General features: G+C 44.9%; 1 protein-coding gene across 10 annotated transcripts in view; it reads right to left on the bottom strand.

The window, feature by feature from the left end:
- The window catches only part of SLC16A4 (solute carrier family 16 member 4), a 143355-nt gene that overhangs the window by 49700 nt on the left and 65745 nt on the right, over positions 1-27910 (bottom strand). For 2 of the 10 annotated variants that reach the window (XM_078786510.1, XM_068130401.2), the window contains exons 1-4: positions 21046-21172; positions 20424-20641; positions 10799-10931; positions 5898-6041 (exon numbers count right to left, since the gene is read on the bottom strand). In XM_078786510.1, coding sequence (XP_078642636.1) covers positions 5898-6041; positions 10799-10931; positions 20424-20588 — 442 coding nt within the window. In that variant the 5' untranslated portion in view covers positions 20589-20641; positions 21046-21172. Of the gene's footprint in view, positions 1-515; positions 626-5897; positions 6042-7272; positions 7356-10798; positions 10932-16320; positions 16363-20423; positions 20642-20987; positions 21175-27910 lie in introns of those variants that run through there. The other 8 variants (XM_078786507.1, XM_078786511.1, XM_068130398.2 and 5 more) reach the window with 7 other exon arrangements.

Consider the following 27910-nt stretch of genomic DNA (forward strand, 5'->3'; position numbering starts at 1 on the left):
TAATGTGTTTTGGGGTGGGAGGTCGAGGGTTGAAAATAGTAATAAAATGAAAGGGTCAGAACCAATTTGTGAGAATTCACATGCACACACATCTATATAAAAAAATATATATACTGTATATATATAGATAGCAATTTGGGACCTTCTTCAGATAATAGATTGAGCACTGTCATTGCTGGCAGGATAGCCGAGAGGTATGCAAACATCCTTTTGAGCCGGTCAGCCTGGGTTTGAATCTCGACCCACTACAAACTGCTGCCCTTGGGTTTCACAAGCAGGGCAATGATGTGTGTGCACCGTCCCTCAGATGGCCGTTAAATTGTGCATCCCCTCTGACAGCATTAGTTGGTGGGCCTTAAAGATCCCATAGTTACAATGTTAAATGTGTCAGGGATCATTTAACAATATATTTTACATCGCTACAATGGCTTCCTTTTCCATACTGCAGAGCGATTACAAATAATAATTTTTTTAAAGTTTATTTTTTCAAAAAACACTCCACGACTCCGACGAACCATCGTCTTATGGCAGTTTCCATGCTTGCATGTGCAAACCCGTGAAAGCTTGACCTTATCCTTTCAGCCACCCTGAGAAAAAGTGTGACCGACTGACTGACAGACACACACTGACACACACACACGAATAATTATTTATTTTTTAGCAATCATAAAATTAAATTCAAAGGCACAATGAGAATACACAGCTTCAGCACATACATTTCACCTTAAGCAGGAAAACGTATCCACCTGGTGATGAAGATATCTGTCTAGTGTCTACCCGAGTGATCGACATTTACAATTTCAAACTACAGTCAACAATTTTTTGCACATCAGAATCAGACTCGATGGATTAATAGTCAGTGGGTCTGCTCCGAGTCTAGCAGGTCTAACTTGACCCAGGCAGTGTCATACCAAAAATACAAAAATCGTACGTGCCACTTCGTAGCTCGACGCTTAGCATTTGATAAAGGCAATGGCCAAACAACCATAGGTTGCAACAATTGCACAACCCAACCCCCTGTCCCCTTGAAAAAAAACCATCACCACATGCAGAGATATTAGAGTACTGCTCGAGTATCAAGACTCCTACGAGGAAAGTTGAACACTGGCAAGATGGGTTGAATGGCCTTTCACTGTGCTCCGATAACTATAAAATATACATTGTAGACATTCTCATGTATCAAAAGAGCATTCATGGATATGGCATGGAAGTTTGGAACAAATTGTACATTGGTTTGTCCGAGTTATGCATCACGAGTAGAATAATGAGGTCAAACATTAAAGGTGACCAAAATGGGAGTGCGGAGGGGTTGGAAAAAGAAGGATCCCGTTTTGATGTACAATCCCTTATTCTGACCAATTTAAATGCACAAACCACACTATCACCCTCAATCCCATCAGCCATGGGAAGGGATTAATAAAACAAGCATTCTGAGTATTGCGCTGCAATACATGTCCCCTACTGGCAGTGTGAATTATATAATTACCAACTCACTGAGGTAACTCGGCTAAAAATTATCCGATTTGCACCAAATAAAGTTCATGAATGGTTGCACAGACCCCTACTTCTCACTAAAAGTGGAAACAGAATGCAAATTGGAGTTAAAACAAGGAATATTAACAGCTTTGACTTACCGCATTCCAAATTATCGCCCGGAAAACTGTTGGGGAAATTACCAAAGTTCAAAGTGCCATAACCGTCAAAAATGATCGAAACGTCGTGAAGTTCGAACTTGATCTGTAACTTATCATGAGAAAACCATGTGCCAAGTTTGAAATCATTAGCATTAAGAGTTTAGAAAAAAAAGTCCGGAAAGCTGTTCTTTGCAGACAGACGGACAGACTGACAGAATGCAAACCCATATTCCCCTCCGGTGTACACCGGTAGGGGACTAATAAGACAGTCAAACTACATCTAAAACTTCCCAAACAAAGGTGTAACATCTCTCCAAATAATTTTGGCATCATACATTTTCAGCTGTGGCTAACCAGCAGATGGGTACAACAGCTTATAGATAACTGCTCACAGGCAGCAATGTGCGGCACCCTGTCTGGCACACAGCAAATAGACCAATGACAACCTTCTTTCATGGCACAGTTACACAGAGAATCAATGAGGGATTGTTTCTTTAAAATTAATGCCCAAAGATAGGGAACGGTAATGCAAACATGGTATAAAAAGACTGATGTAAAAAAAAAAGAAGAAGTGATTTACGATCCAACCAGGCAACCAATTCGTGCTTAGAATATGCATCACAATAAACTAGGTAGTGCTAATTACCACCCAAAACAGAAACTCTCCCATTCCCCTAAACCCAACCCTGATCACGCACAGGCCTTTAAGCTCATACCAACCTCCTCCCAATACTGCTCAGGCTCTCCAGCCTTATTTGGTCAGTCACAAATCTAGCACGTTTTCACTCGTCGACCAGCAGTGCACTCAGTTCCATTCTCTCAAGCAGAGCTAAGTCAGCATGGCCAAATCTTTAAAGTTAAATCAGTGGAGGGTCAGGTATCCTTGTGGCTGCACCACTGAATGACCACCGCTGCCAGGAGATAAGGCCACACTGACTGCAAATAGCACCTGCTACTGCCCTGTGGTGATCTCAGTTTTGGACTTGCTGATGGTGAGGCTACCGAGAGTCGCCTAATGATCCACTGCACCTTGTTCTTCAGGCAATCTTAGCCATGAAGCCTTGCATAGACCCTTCAAGACCACTCACCCACATAAAACATCCCAACCCACACACCAGGTTTGCTCTACTCCTGGTTTTCTGCCACTCAGCTACACCCCTTGCTGGGATCTTGAGGCATCCTCCAAAGTGGATCTAATAAATAAAAACATTGCAAATCTACACACTTTTACAACATTTTCACTTTACCAAAGCAACACGCAAAATGGCAGCATGAACCAGGGCATGCAAGTCGACTCGCATAAGGGGAAGGAGTGGACTCCCTGTGCGTATTTTGACTACAATGTCGATGACATCCAGATTCGGTAATGTAATTGTCAGAGCAGCCTCTAAGTCTGGAGATTGGTGGTTCAAACCCGGCTGAATCATATCAAAGACCAACAATGGTACGTGCTGCTTCCTTGCTTGATGATCAGCATTTGAAAAGGATAGAGCAGGGACACAATGTTGGGAAGGTAATGGCAACCCAGGAACCACCCAGTACAACTCTTGCCAAGAAACTACTTTGGCAGCACCAACGGTCTGTGAAGAGCATGGTACATAAAAATCAAAGTCTATGACATCTCGTGTTTCTAACCAACGTAATAGTCAGGCTTCACCTCTGCTGTATTTCACAAATAAGAAAATTCATTGACCTGGATGCTTGCCACCATAGGCTACTGTTCACAGCCGAACACTCACGCTTGGGCTGTTGCAATGGATGTCCAGATTGGTCACCTCATGCGACTCCAAAGCCTTCAGAGGTGAACAACTCGTCTTGCGTACCGGGTAAACCATACATGATTTCACTCTTCCTATGCGAGCACTACACTGGTTACTCATCTCAAGGAATGTTACAAAATTTTACTACTTGTAGACAAAACATTCAATAACCAGTCACAAGAATCCATGAAGAGTTGTCCACATCCTGTCCCTACCAGGCTCGCCAGTAGAGAGGTGTAGGAAGCTCATACATGGCTATAAGAAGAGCTTGACTGCAGTTATTTTGTCCAAATTCTGTGCTACCAAATATTAAGTCTAGGGTGTCAATAATTTTGTCAATGCCATTTCTTTTTATTTTCTGATTTAAAAGGATATATATTAAGTTCTGAATCAAAAACAAAGGTTATGTAATATTAACAGTGAAGTAAAGAAGTGGAAAATTGTGAGTTATTTTTAAAAAGTGTAAGGGTGCCAATATAGTATATACTGTGTATGTACACACACACACACACACACACACACACACACACACACACACACACACACACACACACACACACACACACACACACACACACACACACACACACACACACACACACACACACACACACACACAGCCTGGGTCTACTATGAAGGGGTTAGCCTCCGTTCCCTCCCGAACTGACTGGACCTGCAGCTGCCACGCACAAATAACTACGTACTTCGGCAGGTTGCGAACCAGCAACTACGAACGCCAATTGGTCCGTCACGCGATAGCTTACCTGTACCATGTGACGCTCCCAATCGGGGAATGTACCTACGTACCTTCCCTCTGGTGGTGTACCACTCTTTTGTTCCTGGATGGAAATTTAGACGGCTCTTGGTTTTTGTTGGTACCCGCCGGCTAATGCTAATTTTGTTATGGCCGATCGCTAAGCTGGGTGCGAGCAATGGCGGACCAATGGAAGAAAAGATATTCACTGACAGAGAAAGGAAACGCTTAACGATTAGATTTATTTACAAATATTTACATTGAAACTTATCGATAGGAAAGAAAAAAGGACAAGAAGCAGAAACTGAGCTTATTCTACACCTTATGATCACTACGAATAAACTACATGGACCCAGCATGGACAGGCAGGTGAGACGTGTCGGGAATCGTGCAGAGTGTGTGCGTCAGGACACATGGTGCAAGCACGTCATTATCTCATGCAGGGTCAAGTGAGTGTCGTTCAAACGTGCACCGAGAGGGAGTCCAAGAACACATGTACAGCCAATGGAATACAAGGCGAAGAGTAATGCAGGCACGTACTGAGGCCTGTGAGAGGGTCCGACCAAGAAAGGAGCACACGTGTACTGCCGACAGAGTCCAAACTCCAAACGCTAGAATAATGCAGGCACGTGCTTAGTGAACCCAGCAGAGAGCGAGAATAATTCAGGCACGTGCTAGGTCAACAATGTCCAAAAACCAAGTGCAAAAACCAAGTGCAAAAACGTGTTGAATCACCCTTTGTCCACCCTCGCCGAGGGTGGGGAGGGAGAGGGGTGGGGGGGGGGGTGTTGGAGGATGTCCTGGCTTCCAATTGGTGGAGCCCGTTACTCCACCCCACAAGCTCCCCAGAAGTTCCTCAGGCCCTGATTGGTGGGTTTGAAAAGTTACTTGTCCACAAAATGTTTCTGCAGACATCCACTCTTGAGGCCTTTGGCCTGTTTTCTGTCCTTCAAGACCCTGAATCAACCTGTGGATGCAATCTTTGTGCATCTCCTGGATAATTATCCCTTATGAGTGGAGGACCTGTCTTTCCCTTTCCCAACACATAAAGACATACTAACCCAAAATAAGGAGAAGGGGCAAAGATAATGTTCTGCTATGAAATAACTATTCTAAGGGACCTGTATGGTGGTTGCTATTACTTCTCAGTGGTTTCCCAAAACCGACACACAGACACACATCAATTCTAAAGGGTCGACAGATGTTATATAGGGGTTTAACGGGCTTAGCCAATGATATTGGCCTCAGGAAGCCTGCTGTGAAGCAGGTGAAACGTTGCCCGAGACCAGTCTGCTCTTGCTTATACAAGTGGTGTAAATCTAGTTTTAGCTTCAGGTTGGAAGCACCCTTTATTTGTATACATCTCAATAACCCACATCACAACCTCTATTTCTAATTACTTTAACTCACGAGTCATGGATAGAAGGTTCGAAGCTCATTGAAGTTGTTCCTAGCGACTTCACAAAACTAAGTTTTGATTCAACCTTTTTTTAACATCAATAAACAGTTGAAAGACAAAGATCTGCCGAGACATGGGCTTTTTTTTCTTTTCTTTTCTTTTTCCCAACAGTTGCTTATGCTGAGAAGTAGCTACTACTTAGAGCTACTCACTGATGGATGTCAACTTTTAAGTTTGTGAAATACAGTATAGCATCAAAATACTTCAATGCAATTTAAATGTTGTGAAAAAACAATACAATTTAAATGCATGGGGCAATGAGGAGGCCCACATACCACTGGAGCACCTACCAACGAGCATTCCCAGAGTGATGTAGATGAGAGAGACACTGTTAACCATCGTCGTGAAAAGAAAGCCACAAGCCACAAGCAGGGCACCCAGCACAGCAGTGCCCATCTCCCCCAGCTTTCCACAGGCAACGGTACCCAGGGGACCTAAAATGCACACAGGATTAGCCACGTGCTCATAAACAAACACATAGGCAGCTTTCAGCATTGTCCTGACATCGAGAATGGTAAACCTTTTGCATGCCCTACAGGTATCCAATAAAATAATATTAATTTCAGGCAAGTAATGGTGTCATTGGGTTAGTAGGATGGCCTAGAGGTATGCACACACTTCTAAGCTGTCTGACATGTGTTTGAATCTTGGCCCAGCTGTAAACTGTCATCCTGGTGTTTCGCAGGCAGGGTGATTCATCAGTGTGCTATCGCTTGGAGGTTAAGCAGGCATTAAATATTACATTGTGCCCTTCATGAAGAGTCGGTGAGCTATCACTGGCATCGGTGACCTGCCCTAAACTCGGTGAAGAGTCGGTGACCTGCCCTAAACTCAATCTCCCTGTTCCAAGAGATCACAGTGCAAAATGGGTTAACCCCCACTCCCCTTAGCTGGGCATGCAGAGTAGTAGGAGCAGTAATAGTAGTAGTAATAGTAGTAATAGTAGTAGTAATAGTAGTAGTAATAGTAGTAATAATAGTAGTAGTAGTAGTAATAGTAGTAGTAATAGTAGTAGTAGTAATAGTAGTAGTAGTAATAGTAGGAGTAATAGTAATAGTAGTAGTAGTAGTAATAGTAGTAGTAATAGTAGGAGTAATAGTAGGAGTAATAGTAGGAGTAATAGTAGGAGTAATAGTAGGAGTAATAGTAGGAGTAATAGTAGTAGTAGTAATTGTAGTAATAGTAATAGTAATAGTAGTAGTAATAATAGTAGTAGTAATAGTAATAGTAGTAGTAATAGTAATAGTAGTAGTAATAATAGTAGTAATAATAGTAGTAATAATAGTAGTAGTAATAGTAATAGTAATAGTAGTAGTAATAGTAGTAGTAATAATAGTAGTAGTAATAGTAGTAGTAGTAATAGTAATAGTAATAGTAATAGTAGTAGTAATAGTAGGAGTAATAGTAGGAGTAATAGTAGTAGTAGTAGTAATAATAGTAGTAGTAATAATAGTAGTAGTAATAGTAGTAGTAATAGTAGTAGTGTCAACAATTGCACTATGCAGTGCAATTTCAAAGAGAATCGAGGACATCCAAACTTTGGCAAATAATGAATGTTGCCAAATCCATTGGGATTGCAAGATTGACCACTCATATCTAGGTTAAAGGCTAAAGCATGGACATCATTTGAATCTTCTGCCAATAGTAATCAGATATATTACTTACACATTTGTCGTCCCAGAAAGTTTGGTAGGAGGCCATCCATACATTACGGAATGCAAGGGGATGGATGGGTTGTTGGACCACTGCTATGGTGTTACGCAAGGATAGGAGTGGATGTATGGGGGGGATGTTTCAGTGCATGCTATGAAACAGTTGTTGTTGTTGTTGTTGTTGCTGCTGCGGGATTATTTACCCAAAATGCCTTCTATGCTACAGCATCAATTGAAAAAATATATTTGATGCTAAATATTGAGATAAATCCACTCCTGAGCGAGCAGAGTTATCATGCAGTCTGAAAGATAACTGGCATGCGTGTAAATACAGTAGTTGAATAGTTCGTACAGGGCAGCTTATCCAAGCAAGACCAGAAGTACAAAAATTTGATGCATCTAAAGTCCACACTGAAATAAAAACAGGCAGACTGTCATTGAAGCCGATACAAAATGGAAAGTACAAGTATGGAAGAATGTGGAATTTGAGAAGAGAAGTCTTTTCCTTTTTCTTCAAAGATAAGCAAATAGCATTATGGGAGGGTGGAATGTCAAAAATTACCCAAAAGTGTTACACTATATATGGATGAACACTGGCCTTTTTGTTGTCTATTACAGTGCATTCAGAAAGTATTCAGACCTTCACTTTTTTCACATTTTGTAATGTTGCCAGCCTTATGCTGAAATCGTTTAAATTCATTTTTTCCCTCATCAATCTACACTCAATACCCCATAATGACAAAGAGCAAACAGGATTTTAGAAAGTTTTGCAAATTTATTAAAAAGAAAAAACTGAAATATCACATTTACATAACTATTCAGACCCTTTGCTATGACACTTGAAATTTAACTCAGGTGCCTCCCATTTCTCTTGATCATCTTTGAGATGTTTCTACACCTTGATTGGAGTCCACCTGTGGTAAATTCAATTGATTGGACATGATTTGGAAAGGCACACACCTGTCTATATAAGGTCTCACAGCTGACAATGCATATCAGAGCAAAAACCAAGCCATGAGGTCGAAGGAACTGCCTGCAGAGCTCAGAGACAGGATTGTGTCGAGGCACAGATCTGCGGAAGCCTACAAAAAAAAATTCTGCTACATTGAAGGTTCCCAAGAGCACAGTGGCCTCCATAATTCTTAAATGGAAGAAGTTTGGAACAACCAGGACTCTTCCTAGAGCTGGCCCCCCGGCCAAACTGAGCAATCGGGGGAGAAGAGCCTTGGTAAGAGAGGTGACCAAGAACCCGATGGTCACTGGCTGAGCTCCAGAGATCCTGTGTGGAGATGGGAGAAACTTCCAGAAGGACAACCATCACTGCAACACTCCACCGATCTGGGATTTGTGGCAGAATGGCCAGACGGAAGCCAAACAGTTCAATCTTGGTTTCATCAGACCACAGAATCTTGTTTCTCAGTCTGAGAGTCCTTTCGGTGCTTTTTTGCAAACGCCAAGTGGGCTTTCATGCGTCTTTCACTGAGTATATCCCGTGTAGACATCAAGTTCATAGTACATTGTAATCCCCCTCATTCCAGCCTATAACCAGTCCATTGCAGGACGAAGGCCTCACTAAACTCATGATGGCCGAGAGGTGTTCGGCATACTCAATCACACTTGCCAACTGTGGGTTGATAAGAGTGACCAGCCAAAGGAAATCAAACCCTACCGGCAGTGGAGAAGGAAACAGGTTATCAAATAAATCTAAAGAGGTCATCCTGACAAATCTCACACTCTTACAATGTCTCTCCGAAAGGAACGACTGGACAACCCTCCCATCTACTTTCTCAACAATCCTCTCCAAGACGTTCTGTCGCTCAAGCTTTTGGGTCTCACTATCTGCCATGATCTTTCTTGGGAAAACCACATTTCCAAGCTGGCCTCCAAAGCCAGTCGCCGACTGGGCATCCTCCGTCGTGCGAAGTCCTTCCTTGGCACACCTGAGCTCCTCACCACATACAAGGCTTTCATCCGCAGCTCAATGGAATACTGTTCCCCCCTCTGGGCCGGTGCTCCTGCCTCACACCTTGCTCGGCTTCACGCTGTTGAGGCCAAAGCTTTCAGAATCATTGGAATCTCCTGCGATGTAGTCAACACCGAGGGCCTTTCACTCACTCACCGGTCAGGTTGGTGGTCTCTGTCTTCTACCGACTCCTCTCCGGCCTTGCTCCCCCAGCTCTCTCTGTGCTCCGTCCCCCCCAATATTCCTTCAGGTCGCACAAGATCTGCCTGCAACCCTCTTATGGTTAAACTGCCAAAGTCTAGGCTCTCTGCTCACCTTCACTCTTTCATTCCTCTTTTCTCCCACCTCTGGAACAAACTCCCCCACTCCCTTCAATCCCACTCCTCCCTCCAGGTCTTTAAAACAGCTGTTCACCACGATCTCTTATCTTCCCCCATCGAAAACCTTGATCTTTTCTACCCCCGGTAATTCACCCCAGAGTCCTTGCAGTGTTCACATGTTTTATTACTCTCCCACCTCCCCCCAAGTCCTCCTGATGTCCCTGCTCTCAAATGTTGTGTTTGTGTCCTTCCCCCTCTTCCCCCTCTCTTTTGTGTCCTTCCCCCTCTCTCCCCATCTTGTCTGCCGCTCCCCTTGTTTTTTGTGTTTTGTGTGTCGGTTTGTCTTTTTGTGTGATTAATGTTAGCTCTTTCACGAGCCTCGATCTTGTATACAAAAACAAACAAAAAAATAGAATACCTTACCTCACACAGTCTTGAGAAAAAGGACAGGGAAGGGTTTTTTGAAATCTTGCTTTGCGTTTGAGCACAATCTATATTTCCTAAGAGCCACAATTTTGTCGGAATCTCGATATTCCCCTGCCAGAGAGCTCGATCGGAAAATTTGATTGGTTGAGATGGCATAATATTTTGTCCAAGTACTGCTGAACTGGAGGTTTTTCGAAGTGGCAAGAAGGTTATTTGTGGTCTCGTGTTCAAGTACTGTATATAACTGAAATGAGATAAAGGCTGCAGAAAAATAAATAAATAAAAATTCCGGAAGTTTACCACTGTTGATGCACCGTCTTCTACACCACCTTATTTAACATGTTTGTGTTCTTTATGACATCCCTAAAGAGTGCGTTTCCTGGTAGGAATGATTTTCAATTTTCTTTGACTGCCAGGCAGACAGACTAAAACAAATACCTTACTACTCTTAACATGTGTGCTTGGGGCCAACATTCCATACCAATTTGCAAAATGCAGAGCTGAAGTACTACTGGACCGTGTTCTCATTTGTGTTCCAAATACAACATTCAATTAAAAGCAAGTATTTCCTCAATCATAGACTGATGTCCGTAGACAGACAAAGTGAACAAATTATTGCTTCACCCTGCTTTTCACTTCACACGTGGGGTAAACGTCACAAATAGCAAAAGAGTAGCGGTTTAGAAACCTGGAGAGGAAAGCAGACTTCCATCGAGGCAAGGGTGTCAACCCTTCAAACTTTTTTTATTTATTTATTTTTACAATTTCATAACTTCGCCATTCCAAACATTTTTTTGAATGAAAGTTCATTATTGGTAACAGCAGCATACCGGCAGAAAGACGAAGGCAAGACATGATGGAGCCAATCCATGTTGTCCTCTCAGCATTCTCTAAAAACTCTTGTTGAAAAGCGATGAAAAAGAAGCCAAAAGACTTCAGTGTCCCCATAACAAAGACATTCACCTGCAATCCCAAAAAGCAAAGCCATGTGCACCAAGTTAGTATGGCAATCCCACAAAGAAAACCGAGTATTACCAGAAACTCATCAGTCACCATATGTCTTTATTTGTATTTATTTATTTGGCAAATATCTTATTTTGGACATGGTTAACCCAACAGTTATTTATTTATTTGTTTTAGCCAACACAAAAGGAAAACCAAGCACTTGTGTGCTCACAACTCGTGTGAGTGGCTCTGTAAGGCCCACATTCCCCTGCCAAGAGATTAGATTGCATACAATTCCAGGTAGGATGTAAATATTGTGTTTTACATGCAAGTGATAAAATCATGCAACAATCGCTACCTCCATACGATTAAAAAAAAACCTCTGTTTCAAAGCATACTGCTACACAACATTTAAAAACGAGAACAGCACTGAGTAGTGCACATACCTTCAACAGGCTGAACAGTTTACCTTTTGTAGCCCACTGGTAGGCCCGAGGCCAGATCTGCATCGGGACATTAACCAAAATCTAATCAATTCATCCGATTCCGTGCAAAACCTTTTTACATATCCTGCTCACAGACAGACAGACAGGTGAAAACAACCTCTGCCCACCTTCGTTAATGAAGATCTGAGGCCTCAGATTTCAAAGCAGTGTACGTTGATCAACAAAATTACAATGCCGAGTACTTTCCTATCATTTGCTTATTTTCACTCGAACTCCCATTTTGTTGTGAATGAACATAAACGGCTTAAGACTGCCATATTACTCTGTTAACATACCACTAAGCCTTTGAAGGAGGATTAGAATTAGAATTGAGAAAATCACGACTAATCAATTCAACGTTGTCACGCACCCAACCTGCCCATCAAGTTTCATCCGAATTCCTCCATAACTTTTTGAAACATCATGTTCAAACAAAAGCAAACACAACCTAACAAGAACGGCACTCGGAAGGGCATAGATCCACCAGGCTCAACAGTTTACATTTTGTATCCCACTGATAGGTTGGATCTGGATTCGGACCTGAACCAAAATCGAATTGCTTGTTCTTGGCGCCTATGAAACTAATTCACCAAGTTTTGTCCAAATCTGTCCACAACTTTGATATATCGTGCTACATATCGTTTTTGGCCCCTACCTCTTAATGCTGAAGAATCACTTTAAAATTCTCGGATCCAGATGCTGATCCGTATCTTCACAAATAGCTAACCATTTCATCCTTTTCGCATATGCAACCTCCACCAAATTTCGTCCGAATCCGTCCACAACTTTTTGAGATGTCCTGTTCATAATCAGAGACAGACAGATAGACAAATGTGAAAACATAACCTCCATCCACGTTCAGTGGCGGAGGTGATAAATTAGTCATCACCTCCGACTAGATAACCATCCATTCAATTTGAGGACATGGAAGACAGCACGCAACTTATTTGCTGCTCGATGGTACATTACTTTTGTTACGTGCTCCTCCCCAAACCCCCGGTCACGGTGTACCTCCGCGCCCCAAGAGGAGTCACGGCAGAAAAATGTGTTATTCTGTATGTCAAAGATCAATGGTGAAACCACACCAATTGTTAGCAACAAACAAGTATTGTATTAAGGTCACACAAGAATAACAGTACAATAACAATATTAATCAATTGTACAACCAATATATCATTCCTATGATGGTACCATCAGTTTCGTACAATGTAACTCGCTGTGCTCCAAGTGAGCGAAAAGAACATTCCCAATGTCTCTATCCCGGCATCAAGTCAAAGTCGATCCACGCTCCAATGATCGTCAGAACGATGTCGTATCGAGACCAGAATCCCATTCGGTTGACAGTCACACTGCCAAAGATGGGCAAAGGTGCCCTCAAGAGGCGACTGGGAAATCACACCTTTGGGTATGGACGTTCAACGGCTCCCAATCGGCAAACCGCAAATTCCCACTCAAAATCCACGTTACACACACACCAGGTTAACGTCTGGATGCGGTGAAATGGTTGAAGCGAGGTGAAGAGCCTAGAGCGATGCGAAAACCGGCGCGAGGCAAAACGGCCAACGGCCCGTACACGAGACGTAACGGCACTCCAACGATTTTCTTTGGAATCAACTGCAAAACCTGTCACGCAGGTTTATCTGTCACAGCGATAACTGTCGCAGGAATCCCTTTCCCAGGAAACAAAGTTCACTTGTGACCCCCGTTGACAAACGTTTGCTTAAGACCTCAAAGCAGCTCGGCTCCTTCTCCGACCTCACTTGCTCCGCCTCTTCCTCTTCTTCTTCGTCCGGTTCCCGATCTGGTTTCCGGTTTCTTTTAAAACACTTTTTTTACCTTTTGAAAACATTAATCTCTATTTCACCTAAACGATAACAATAATAGTACATGGAACCAAAAATGTTTACAGTGGACGAGAACCACAACAACGGAAGTGACGAATCCGTAACACATTGTACAAGTGTAAGATAAAGAAAAGTAAATCGCATATGGCAATCCAGAGATTTTTAAGTTTGAGAACCGAGAATGAAGATTGAATAATGAAGAAAAAAAAAAATTCACCACAAACCAAACATATGTATCCCAGTGGCATGGGATAAGGATTTTGATTGACCATCCTCTGTTACGGACAGTCTATGCTGGCGAAGCAGTTTCTTGGCAAGGATTATACTGTGGTTGGAAAATGCCTTCCCAATAGTATTTAGGAGAGGAATTTGTAATTTGTTCAGGTTGCTAGCAATAGCTCGCCTCGACTTCATGAAGGACAGATCTTTAACATACAGCAAATAATGCCAGCAGATGGGATGCCCTTTTTAATATCCATCCGAGGGATGACAATGGTGAATCAGTGTCTACAAAACACCATAAAGGCGGTTTATAGCTGGGCCGAGATTCAAACCGAAGCTAGACAGCCTTGAGGGGTGTACCTCTAGATCATACTTTCAGTGTGAGATATGGATACAGTATCAGCAATCAGGAAAGAGGAAAGGATTCATTTACAAGGGAATGATGAATAATGAGAACATTCATAAAGATAAAGGAAACATGGCAAAGTCATTTGAGTTATCGGCTAAAGTGGGAGGTCCCGGAGTGTCTCGTATATTCAGCCACAGCCATGGGTGACATCATTTGCTGGTGCCATAGCTGTGCCCCTGATGCAATGCTCTCTACAGGCTAGGGCAGGAATTTGACCAGGGTGCTGGCGATAGCTCACCTACTCTTTGCAAAGGATACTGGGAGATCTTTAGTCACCACCAACTAATGCCGGCAGACGGGGAGCCAAAGTGGCTATTGCCTCATGATCTTCTCTCGTGTTCTCAGAGTGCCATCCATAGTCACCTCTGCTTTCGTCCATATCGACCTCCAATCTCTTATTTTCACTGACACCTACATTTACTTCTCCCTTTCATTCCTGCCAAATCTGGTGGTGAAAGAAGGCTGCATTTTAGTGGATTGGGAACCGAGTACCCTTGTCCCTCTATACAAGAGGAAAGGTGACCCTCTGGACTGTGGCTCGTATCGAGCGATAAAGTTATTGGAGCATGGAATGAAGGTATTGGAAAGGGTGTTGGAGAGAAGGAAGTGAAGATCGACGAAATGCAGTTTGGATATATGCCAGGAAGAGGAACGACAGACGCACTTTTTATTGTAAGGCAGTTGCAGGTGAAGTACATGGAGAAGAGGAAGAAGTTGTTTTTTGGGTTTCTTGATCTGGAGAAAGCATTTGATAGGGTTCCACACAAAATAGTGACATGGGCATTGAGGAAGTTAGGAGTGGAGGAATGGTTGATCAGAGTAGTGATGGCAATGTACAAGAGAGCGCGCACAGCTGTAAGGACAAAGGACAGGAACAGTGGTGAGTTTGAGGTGAAGGTGGGAGTGCATCAGGGGTCGGTACCAAGTCCACTACTATTTGTAGCTGTGATGGAGGTGCTGGCTCAGAACGTAAAGGAGGGTTTACCGTGGGAGTTGTTGTATGCAGACGATCTGGTGTTGATTGCGGAAAGTATGGATGGACTGAAGGAGAAGATGAACAAGTGGAAGGAATGAATGGAGACAAGAGGTCTGAAGGTGAAAATCAGAAAAACAAAGGTGATGGCTAGTGGTAAAGCATGTGGTGAGGTATAAAGAACTGGGAAGTGGCCGTGTGCTGTGTGCAAGGGTGGCGGAGTGAACTCCGCCAATGTACAATGTGCGCTGAGTGGGTTCATCAAAAAACAGCTTGCTGAGAGGGTCATTAAGCAGTGTGGCAGCTACATTCAAGTGTAAGGTGTGCACAGAGGGAGCTGCAGATGGAGGAAATGTTGAGTTGGATCTTGGAGACGGCGTGAAGCTGGAAGGTGTGAAAACATTTTGCTACCTAGGAGACATGCTGAATGAAGGTGGATCAGACTCGGCAACGGTTGCTAGAGTGAGATGTGCATGGAAGAAGTTTAGGTGACTGAGTGGCGTGCTGACGAGGAGGGGAGTATCGTTGAAGCCGAAGGGAAAAGCATATGCTAAATGTGTGAGAAGTGTTATGATTTATGGGAGCGAGACATGGGTAATGAACGTCGAGCAGCATCGAAGGCTGGAAAGGGTGGAAATGCGAATGGTTCAGTGGATGTGCGGAGTATTATTGAGAGAGAGGAAGTCAAATGATGAATTGCGAAAGATGATGAGAATAGAGCCTGTGATTGATGCTGTGAAGAGAAACAGGTTGAGATGGTTTGGTCATGTGTTGAGGAAGGATGAAAGTGACTGGCTGAGAAGAGTGATGGAAATGAATGTAGAAGGAAGTAGAGGATGGGGAAGACTGAGAAAGACTTGGCTAAAGATGGTGGAAGAAGAAATGTGGGCAAGGGGGTTAAAAAGGAGAGATGCAGAAAATAGGGCTAAATGGAGAAGATTGTCATGCGGCCCGCAAGGCTAACCCCCTGCTCTAGCATGGAAAATGGCCTTAAAATGCCTGGTTTTTTTTTGTTTGTTTTATTCCTACCACTCAACAACTTGCTGCCGAAAGTGTGCAGAGGTTATGTTGTCATACATACATTTGTCTGAGTAGGACATCTCAAAATGTTATGACTGATTTTGATTAAAGTTTGTGTACAGGTTGGGTATGTGACTCGGACAAATTGATCAGATTTTGGTGAAGATCTGGATAATATAATTTGAGTGATTCTTCACCTTTGAGAAAAGGCCAAAAAAAACAAAAACATTTCTCATGACTTCTCAAACAGTTATGGACAGATTTTCTTGGAACTTGGTGGATGAGTTGGTTAGGTGATTATAACTAGCCGATTAGATCTTGGTTCAGGTCCGAATGCAGATCCGACCCATCAGTGAGATACAAAACGTAAACTGTTCAGCGTGGCGGAGGTATGCTCTCTACCGAGTGCTGCTTTAGTTTGCACTGTACTTGTGTGGTTTGTTTTGGTGTAAACCTGTTGCTCTCTGTTGGTCGGATCCTCAATGAGCCTTGTTATCTGCATTAAAAAACAACAACAATTGTAACAGTTTTTGGAGTACAAATGTCAATTGCATTCCATAAATTATATATTTAATCAGTCCTTATACAGGGCATGGAGTGGGAGGACTTAAAAGATAAAATGAAATAAAAAACACTTGCCATTGAAAGAAGCTGAAATACTGTCCTGACATTGAGAAATCTTTTAAGAAATGTACTAAAGTGCTTGGGGACAGTAGATCGAGGTTGGATAAAATGGTTCAATAACCTCACTTGTGCGGTCGGTGGGATAAAGCAAGGGGATTAGAGAAAGGCATTGGGGATGGGGGACTACATGGATTTTAAGCTCGTAGCACACACCGACTGCCGTATGTATGCGGTGGCATCACATTGGTTCAGGCTGTGCGATCACAGAAAACGATTGCTCCTAGTTACTAAACTGAAGCTTTACTTGTGAAAAAGCTGGATGACGCAAGCGCAGGTGCGACAAACTGACAATGGAGCACAACAGAACAGGTGGACAAGGGACGTGCGTAGGCAAACCTTTTTTGTTGTGCTTATTTGACATTCTGAGCGAGTGAGAGGGCTCCAGAGTTGCCACAATGGCTCAACTGTCATGCTTTCTTTGTACGGACTTCAGAAAAACTATAGAGTTAAGAATCAGTAATACCCGTGTCTAGAATGTGTAATTAAAACAGAGTTATAGTAGTGAATATCCATGTTCACAATTTAAGTCGCTACCAGCCAATATAGCTAGTCAACAGGCAAGGCCCAGCTCTGACATTTCGATCACCAAGTGGTATACTTCTTCCTCTTCTTCTTCTTCTTCTCCTTCCTCTGTATGGCACCAGCTGGTCTTCATGTGGGATGATGCAGGAATTGTATCCTCCCATTGGAGAGGACATATCAAATACTGCAATAGGCAGATGCTGAGACGCAACGTGTTCATCATCACCTTGTGTGCGAGTGAAGTAAGAAAATTAAATAATGACGAGTTATATCTAGGACTCCTCCTCTGGCAGGAATACTTGAAAAGGTGAAGGAGAAGGAAGAGTAAGAATAAGGTTACAAAGACGGAGAGGACGACGAATAACTTTACAAAGAGGAAGAAAAAAGGAATACGGCTACAAAGAGGAGAAATGAATAAGGTGACAAAAAGTAGAAAGAGAAAGAATGAGGTTACAAAGAGAAGAATGAACAGAAGTATTAAGTTAACAAAGAAGGAGAAGAAGGGGAAGGTGGAAGAGGGAGGAAAGACAAGTTCACAAAGGAGAAAAAAAAGAAAATAGGGTTAAAAAGGAGGAGGAATAAGATGACAAAGAAAAAGAAGAAGAAGAATAATAATAAGAGTAGAGAAAGACAGAAGAGAAAATAGAAGCGGAAGTAGAGGTAGGAGGAAAAAAAAGGGGATTCCAAGCTATGGGATATACTCTCCTCTCCCAAAACAACAACACAAAACCACATCATACGTTTCCTGCCTTTATGCCGCACAACAGAAAAGGCATTAACCAGATAGCAAGGGAGGGTTGGGACAGCTTGACAAAACAGACAGCCCAGACAGCCGGGGGCAGCTTGGACAACCCAACCAGCTCGGACAGCCCAACCAGCTCGGACAGCCCAACCAGCTCGGACAGCCCAACCAGCTCGGACAGCCCAACCAGCTCGGACAGCCCAACCAGCTCGGACAGCCAGGGGCAGCTCGGACAGCCCAACCAGCTCGGACAGCCCAACCAGCTCGGACAGCCCAACCAGCTCGGACAGCCCAACCAGCTCGGACAGCCCAACCAGCTCGGACAGCCCAACCAGCTCGGACAGCCCAACCAGCTCGGACAGCCCAACCAGCTCGGACAGCCCAACCAGCTCGGACAGCCCAACCAGCTCGGACAGCCCAACCAGCTCGGACAGCCCAACCAGCCGGGACAGCCATATGATATGACTATCTCATCTGGTTCAAAACAAAATATGATTTCGATAAAAAACCACTGTGGGTTATAAAGCGTCTCTTGTCGTGAGCCAAGCGAGAACCCTTTAAATATACATGCTTGTAGCGGTTACCGCTGGATGCACACAATCGCCTTGCACCGGCCAGAACACGGCCAGACGCGCCTCTCCCGGGCATGCCCGAACCTCCCGGGCACGCCCGGTCTCGTCTTTCCCGGGCATGCCCGCTCTCGCCTTTCCAGGGCTCGCCCAGAGCGTCCGGGCATGCCCGCTATCGCCTTTCCAGGGCTCGCCCAGAGCGTCCGGGCATGCCCGCTATCGCCTTTCCAGGGCTCGTCCAGAGCGCCCGGGCACGCCCAGCCTCGACTTGCCAGGCCGCAGCCAAACACGCCCGGGCAGGTCCAGACTCGCCTTTCCAAGGCTCGCCCTTGACACCCGGGCATGCCCGGTATAGCTTTTGCCGGGCAAACTTCCCGACATAAATGTGTATATATTGTTGCGGATATGGGATTTGCATCCATCCATATCCGCTTGTAAATATTCCCCTATTTCCTCAATACTTCCCAACTATCCCCAATCCCCCATTCCCTAGTCCCATTTTCTGTAAACAACACTCTGTAGACCCGACCTCCCCCTATTTCCCCCCATTAAATGTCGCATCCAGGTCCACTGCATCTCACGTAGACAACTATAGGACATCTTGCTAGTTATTCTTAGTCTATGTCAGTTAAGGATTCGTTTCCATTAATTCTGACCCTTCGTTGCACCAGAATGTGATTGTATGGCACCGTTAGGAAGTTTAGGACCTCCCAATACCTCCCCGCAGCTCTTCCTCACGGTTCAGAAACAACAACAACAACAACACCAACACCAACAACAACAACAACAACAACAACAGCAACGGCGGCGGCGTGCACAGGGAGTGCGCGTCCTCACTCCGGCTTGGTTGGTAGGGGGTGTTGGGAGGGCATGAGGCCTTCCCAGCGAGCCGCCATCGAACATGTGCTCGACGGGGTTACCAAATAGGGGCTCCCTGTCAGCTCCTCGTCAAGGGCGGAGCCCGGTAACCCCCGCACCCAATGGAAGCGGCGGACCGGTCCCATCTGGGGCGGAGCCAACTAGCCGAGGGCGTGTCACTCCCCGTTGAGCATGCACAGCCGAGAGGAAGGTGACGTCAGATGCGCGCTGAGCTTGAAGCAAGAGAGACGTCCCTTCCGAGCGCTGTGACACCTCCCCGCATCTCTGGACTGGACCGTGCTTTATCCTGTCCCTGAGCCAAGGTGCACCTTGTGCTATCGACTGCCTGTCCCTTCCTGCCATCAATCCCTGTGTAAGTCAGCCTTGTTCCGTTTGTCTGTGGTCTGTCTGGGATAAGATAAGATTGTATTTAAGTGCCCATCTCTGTGTCTTTTACCTCACTCTACCTTGTAATCTACCCCTTTTCTCCACCACTAATTATACCCTCCTCCAGAGGTCTTGAGAACTGTACCCCTTGCGTCGTTTCATTTATCCCAGTCGTTGTGTCCTTTCCAATCATTGATTTAGCGTAGCGCGATTTGGCCAACGTTCGGGTGGAATCGGGTGAGTTGGGGAAGAATCGGGGGAACTGTTAGGTCGCGGCAATACCACCGCTCGGTAAATAACATCTAATCCGTGATCCGTAACAATATATTGCTGCCCGATAAACGGGCTTGTGAGAATACCTGAGCTGTTTTGTTTCAATAAAGCAACTCGGACGAATTCCGTCTTTGGTCGCGTCAATTCTTTCGACTCGCGTTGGAGCGCAGTTCCTTCATGCTATTTATTTCAATATTATTTACATACAGGTGAATTAAACGAGTTTAAAACTCGAAGTTCAATTGTTCTAAAAAAAAAACTGACCCGTAATTAAAAAAAAATTCTTACGTTGTAAATATGGCGATATAGTTGTGTTAGGAGAGGAACGACGTTACATGGCATGACATTAACAACCTCTGGGATTTATGCCTATATGGCTGGACCCGTTCCCGACAACTCAACAATCGCCCAGGTTGCGAGCGAGCTTACCGAACTACCGAGTGGTGACGTTAATAAACAGGTGAACAAATAATGCGAACGAGGCTGCAGCGTCGCAGCAACGGGAACCCCGGAGCAGTTTACCAAGAAGAAGTGCAGCACGATCATCCATCCCCAGCCTCCATCAGGTGAGTCCACGTACTGCCTCCGGCTCCGGTCACTGCGCGAGCCGCGCGCCATTCCCCGCGGATCGCTGGTGAAAGCCACGCCCTGAGCCTCGCGCACCAGGAGCTCGCGCGCTCGTCGCATCCATGCGGCAGCACCGACCAAGTACCGCAACCTTGGCTGCCTGCCGGACCCACCTGTCGGTGAAACACGCCGACACCATTTATACCTTCGCCGACACCTATATTGACAAACTTACGGAGCACGCATGAAAACAACTGCGTAATCACCCATGTGACTCGTTAATTAACTTTGTTTTACATTTAAAAGTTTGTTTCGTTACATTTTTCGTTGCACATTCACGTTTGACTTTGACAATATAAACCAACAAGGAAAAGCCTTTTTATTTTATGGAAAAGCGAAAACTTTTTATTATTATCTTCCGGATTATCCTTTTAAAAATAAAGTCACAACTGAACCGATCGATGATGGCTCGTAATGCTCGAAGTGCTGTATTCAATAGAATACAATGATTGTACGTGCCTGTAACACCTGTTCCACTTTACCAATCTGCTTATGCTTGGACACTCGATGTACTCACTCGATGTACTCTGTCGCACTCGTTCCGCTTGATGTGCAGAATTTGCCTCCAACACACACGTATCACCCCGTCCTCCTTCCTCTCCAGCTGGCAAATCAACGTGTAATACGAGGAACTTTCCAAATGACCTAACTCGCTACAAAGTGATTGGTGCGCATGCGCAGAAACACCAGGAGGCTGAAGAGACCGGGCTGAAATAGAATCTACTATGTGTCCAGCATAAGGATTGTTACTTGGAATTGCTCAGCAAGCTTCTGAAAGATGCTTGGAAAAGTACCCGAGAGAAAGGGATGTACCTCCGCACAACGAGACTTGCAAAACTTTCTGGGCACCTGCTCGTACTGCAAACCCCTGACCAGGTGGGACAGTGGAAGTGGAGTGGAGGAACGTGTGTTACCCTCCATGAATCTCTATCAGTCAATGGACTGTGTATCTGGATCAGGTTCTTCAGAACATCGGTGGGATATTTGTGTGTATTTTTACATATTTGTGTTATTTTTACATATTTGTTTGTACATATGTAAGTGAAGTGTAAGTGTAAGTGAACAAAACTAAATAATGACTCCTCCTCTGGCAGGAATACTTGAGAAAAGAGGTGAAAAAGAATGAAGAGCAAGAATAAGGTTACAAATATCACCTGGTGTTGGCCTAATGGTTAGGGTGGTGCGCTTGGGATCCCAAGGTCCTGAGTTTGTAATCCCATTGAATTAATGCCAGGTGGGGTTGACTCAGCCTGTCATCCTTCCAAAGTCGGCAAAATGAGTAACCAGATAACTGGTTATAGAGAGGCATTGCATCAACAGCAGACAGGCCCACAGAAGAATGATGCAACCAGCAGCCATGTGGCTGCACACGAACCACCCACATCAAATTTTGTGTGAACAACCCATGTCTGTCTGTCTGTCTGTCCAATGGAGTGGCTACACCTGGTCTGGGAGGGGCTTCAAAAACAAATATCCACCATTTTGTTTCCTCGCATAGCTTTGAGGCCTCTTTTGTTAGGCCAGCGTCTTGCTCTCTTGCTCGTCTTGCTCCCCAGTCTTGCTCTCTCTCTCTCTCTCTCACAGTTTTATTTCAACTCTAATTCGATATCTCATTTCATTTTTCACAGTCGCTAACATGGTTTTAGACTCGGTTGAAAAAAACGGGAATAAAATTCGATGAAAGTTACCGTTTATAGAACGAAATGCATTTTCAAAGGCCTGTAACATAAACTAAAGCCCATTCATGGAGTCTTCTGCACGGCTATATCTCGACTAATTCACCATCACAGTCGCTGGGATGGTTCAAGTCTCACTTTCAGCTACAGTTGAGAAAATCGGCGACATGTATTCCAACAGCCGTTTTGAATGTGTCGACTGTTATGTGGGCACGGGGAATGAGAGTAGGGAATGAGAGCAGGGGAATGAGAGCGGGGGAATGAGAGGAGGGAATGACAGGAGAGAATGAGAGGGGGGGAAGGAGAGAGGGGAAGTAGAGGAGAGAATGTTCCCAGGACTTCCTTATTTATATTATTACTTCGTAAAACTACAGCGACTGTATACTGGAGTTCGGGATCGAACCGGTCTAATTATATTTTTCCATATCCCTGGGGTGTATATACTGAGTTTGTTTTAAGCGAGTCAACTCTTTTCCAACCATGGAATTAAACAATACAGTACTTCAAAAATGTACATAATAATGTAAACTAACTATGGAATACAATATTTATTAATGACGTTTGGTTTTAATCTATTTTTACTTTGTAAAGCGAAAAGTTATCGATACATTCAAGTTTAAAAATGAAGAAGAGTCATGGGCTCGATAGGCTAAGATCGGCCTCTGCATACTCAGTATGGCTGTATGATCGGATGTGCATTTTAAGACTCAATCAACACGTCTTCGATCATTAATTACTTTTTGAACAACTCAAGCAAGGGCAAAGAGGTAATGTCTGTTTCGTTCGGAACGATTACACACCGCCCATAGAAAATGCGTTTCGTAGCTACAGGTGTGTGTGTGTGACACACTCCCCTGTGTTCGAGTGTGTGACCCACTCTCCCGTGTGTGTGTGTATGTGTGTGTGATACACTCCCCCATGTGTGTGTGTATGTGTGTGTGATACACTCCCCCGTGTGTGTGTGTGACCCACTCCCCCCCCCCCCCCCCCAGTGTGTGTGTGTGTGTGTGAGTGTGTGTGACACACTCCCCTGTGTGCGAGTGTGTGACCCACTCTCGTGTGTGTGTGTATGTGTGTGTGATACACTCCCCCCCCCCCCCCCAGTGTGTGTGTGTGTGTGTGTGTGTGTGTGACACACTCCCCTGTGTGCGAGTGTGTGACCCACTCCCCTCCCCCCCCCCCCCCAGTGTGTGTGTGTGTGTGTGTGTGTTTGTGTGACACACTCCCCTGTGTGCGAGTGTGTGACCCACTATCCTGTGTGTGTGTGTGTGTGTATGTGTGTGTGATACACTCCCCCGTGTGTGTGTGACCCACTCCCCCCCCCCCCCCCAGTGTGTGTGTGTGTGTGTGTGAGTGTGTGTGACACACTCCACTGTGTGCGAGTGTGTGACCCACTCTCCCGTGTGTGTGTGTGTGCGCGTGTGACCCACTCCCCTGTGGTGTGGGTGATGTGGGAGAGATGGGGGGGGGGGGGGGGGGGAGGATTTGAGTTATTGAAGTCACGTTTCACATGAGATGTTACAACACATTTCCAACTGTATTTCCCATGTGCACGCACATGCATTCACATGTTATCAGAAGTAAATACATTGTGTAGATTACATTATTTGTGTATCTGATAAATTGGCAGTAACCGGTTTGTAAAACTGTGCAACATCTAAATGAAGCCGTCCATGCCCGTGTATATACAGACTTGGCATTTAATATGGAATATATATTTTTTCTTGACTTGGGTTTACTTTCTGAACTCGGTATATCAATCTGGTGAGTTTCTTTTACGCTTCGGTGATTTCTTTGTTAAAAGAACCATGTCACTGATTGTCTGTCGCAGCAAGAAGTCAATAACAGGATTATATCACAGGTGGCGTGACAAAATGTACGGACAGGTACATTAGACGATTGGCTTCACAATCGGGTATATAAGGGTTGTTGCGTTCTGTATTAGTGGAAAACAACTGCTGCACGTCTACAAAAGTTATTGCTGCTTCCCCTGGAGATGGTCCGTCAACTCGACAATGCTGTTACTCATTTAGTGGTGGCTTTACGAAATTCCGGCATGAAACAGCGTGCTATTGCTCGGCAGTATGGCATCACTCAAGGTCAGGTGTCAAAGATCCTGAAACGAAATGCTCAGAGGGGTGGCCCTACTCCAATACCGAGGCCAGGACGTCCCCGCAGAACCACAAGGAGGGATGATCGCCAGCTGCACCGGTTAGTCCGCAATGGCCGTACCAAGTCAGCTAATTGGCTTAGGGCTGAGTGGCAGCAACTGACAAATGTGCCTGTATCCAGAAGGCTAGTCAACCAACGACTGGTTCAAGCAGGCTATCGTGCCAGGCGTCCCCTGAGAAAGCCACATCTGACCAGACAACACCGCCAGCGCCGATTGCAGTGGGCCAGAGAGCACCGTCAATGGCAGCCAGGACACTGGAATCACGTGATCTTCAGTGACGAGTCTAGATTTCTGGTCTATCGTCAAGATGGCCGCGTCCGAGTGCGCAGACAAGTGCATGAAGCCTACAACGAAGATTGTATAGTGCCAAGAGTCCAAGCTGGAGGTGGTGGGGTGACCGTTTGGGCTGCTTTTCATGCAGGGGGCAAAACTGACCTGGTTGTTCTGAATGGAAACCTGAACCAGTTCAAGCACAGGGCCATTCTGGAAGAAACATTGCTTCCATTTGTTCGTGCAGCCTTTCGAGGAAACTTTGGCTTCCAAGATGACAATGCACGGCCTCATCGTGCTCGCATGATCCAACACTTTCTTGCTGACCGTGGTGTAGAGCATATGGAGTGGCCTGCCATGTCCCCGGATATGAATCCGATAGAGAACTTATGGGCAGAATTAACGTGTCAAATCGACAACTTGGACCAGCAGCCTGCCTCTGTGTGTGAATTGCAGCAGGCTATTGTAACTGCATGGCAAGCGTTTCCTGTCCAAACCTTGGCAAATCTCATGAACAGTATGCCTCAACGTGTATGTGCTCTCCTGAATGCTCGTGGGGGTTACACGAAGTACTGAACTGTAATTTTACTGTCCGTAATCCCAGTCGTGATTTAACTTTTGTTTTTGTTTAAAAAATTTTTGGCTAATGTGCAAAATAAAAAGATACTTCTGGAAAACGCACAGAAGTTTAACACAGTACTGTCTGTGAATTGAGTTCGATATCAGTTTACATCACTTTCAAGGATGAATTTATTTGCTTCGAAATGTCAAATGTGGTTTTTGTTTCTTTTAAAGGTCACATTAACAAAATCTAGAATAATTTCAACATAATTCCAAAAAACTTTTTGTTCTAAGTCATCTTGAAAAGTAAGTTCACCCCCACAAAAAAAAAATCCATGTTAAATGCCAAGTCTGTATATGTGATCCCACGAATATATATATATATATATATATATGTCAAGTCGTAGATTCTTTATTGACAATTCTCTGTTATGACAGCCGACTGCATGTCCCAACGTGAGGTAAACCCCGCCGGGAACGCGAATAGAGCGGCGTGCAGGGAGTGTTGAGATTCGTGCGGAGGCACGAGGGTGCGCGCCAAGACGGGGGGGGGGGGGGGGCGGCGTGGCGTCATCGCGTTAAGATGGTTGTGCCAGGTCGATCGGCGATCTCTGAATTTAAATCGGATTTTTGTCATGTGTGTTGTGAAATTAAACGTCTATCCGAGAATCCTGGCAATGTTCGTTTTATTAAAATGTGGTACAAACCTGCGTTTCCGCCGTGCGGCTCCGTGGAAGTTAGAGTAGAGTTATTGTGTTTTTAGGCAAGAGCCGAGCGAGCCGCGAGTCACGGGTGTGCTGTATGAGGTTGCTCGGAGGATGTGTGCCCAAATGCATTGTGGGTCATTGCGACTTTGCTGAATATCGGACGCTGGATGTCGGACGTTCATGCGCGCGTGGAATGTGTAGTTTCAAGCGGAGTGCTCGAATTGCAGATATAAACTTGAAAAACATTAATTATATAATCATAGCGGCGCCTGAATTTTAATAAACATGCTTCAGTTTGTGTTTAAAATGAGGTCATGCTGGACAATTGTATACGTGTGCTTTTTTCGAGGCTGGTCGTAAAACCACGCCCACATGCGCGTGTTTTTGCGTAATGCTAGTAGAATGACATGAACCTATCGTTAACCATATATATTTTGTTTTAATCACAGCAACGCATGACTCTGTATAAACATGCTTTGAATTACTCATGTACACAAACCCATAAAATATATGGGTTTGTTTGGCTAAGCATACACTCTTCTCTTTGTGAGTTACATTTCTGTTTTCTCGGAGCCCAGAGAAACATTTGGTCCGAATGATAAGGAAGGGCTGACTCCCCCGAATAACAGGGCGGATGACGGTGGGGGCTTGGCCCACCGGGGAGGAACCTCTCCCAGTTTTGTTTGTTCTCTCGGAGATTTTCTGATAATCGTATTCGTATATAAGTGAATGAGAATCAATGCGTTTTCAGGAAGGCTTGACTTGGCATGTTCTTGCTGTAGCTTGCTGTAGACGTCTGTCTCCTCCGGATCTGTATAAGTTGGCTTTAATAAAAAACTGCGTCATTTTCAGGCTATTTGTGGACTTCTTCACCAAACGAAGAGCTGATTCTTCACAAATGGTACCAGGAGTGGGGTGTCAACAGACGCGGAGGACGGGAAGCGGAACCCGGGCGACGGAAGGAAGGCTGCTCGAGGCCGGGACGCTGGCACTCTAATTTGATTAAGGTGAGCAATTGTCTTATACCAGAGGGCTATCTTTCCAAATTTGTACCTTGCTTCTTCGAACGGGTTCAGTCCGCTTCCCTGTCATCCGCGCTGTCTGCACTCGAACAGAAATTGTAAGTAAAGGCTCATTTAGGCCTCAGAATGACGTGGTTTTGTTAAAGCCAGGATAAACAAGTAAGGACTTAACAGTAAGCTTAAAGTTACAGTTAGCACCAGGAGGGGAAAGTGAGGTCGGACAGCCGTAAAGGTTGAGCCAGGCCAAGAACTTTCCAGGAAGGATCAGCCCAGAGCAATAAGATGGGAAGCAAGCTAACGAAAGAAAGGGAACCCCTTAAGGGAACCCCGGCATCTTTCATGTTTAAGAGGCATCATTTTGCCGCGGTAAGACCATTAAAGGACTGGGCTGTGTTAACTAAAGATTTAAATAGTCCCTGGCCAGAGGAGGGATCGTTTGCACTTGACAAGTTGGAAGTGTTGTACGGAGCTTTGGATAAGCTACAAAGGGAAAAGAAACACTTCCCACCCGATTACTGGAAAGTGTATGGCTGGTGGGAAAAGGAAGGAATGAAGCGACTGGCAGCCTCAAGACAGGCTAGCTTGGCAGGGGAAGTACTGAAGCTTCAGGGCCAAAAGAAACAAGCAGACAGGGTTCAGCAGGACAAAACAATTAAGGAGGTAGTTAAGCAAGCAAATCAGCGGCTAATGCCGCTCGTCCATAATCCGGACCAAGACCCCGCGACAGGGGAGGTAGCCACCATGCCTCTACCCCCCCAAGCCCTGAGCCCTGTCCCCGGGCTACAGGCGCCACCTCTCCCACCCCCGCCCCTGTTCCCCCAGGGGTTAGACCCCCATAAAACTAGACCAGCCGCCCCTCAGGTTCACCTTAGCCCGGGCAATCCTTTTAGAGGACAAGAAATTAATGGGGCGGACAGCGGGTTCGCGGCCCCAGAAGGGCTAGGAGTATTGTATTGTACCCCTCAGTGGAAGG

This window comes from Myxine glutinosa, chromosome 11 (assembly GCF_964187855.1).
Source record: "Myxine glutinosa chromosome 11, kmMyxGlut1.1, whole genome shotgun sequence".
NCBI classification, from domain to species: Eukaryota; Metazoa; Chordata; class Myxini; order Myxiniformes; family Myxinidae; genus Myxine; species Myxine glutinosa.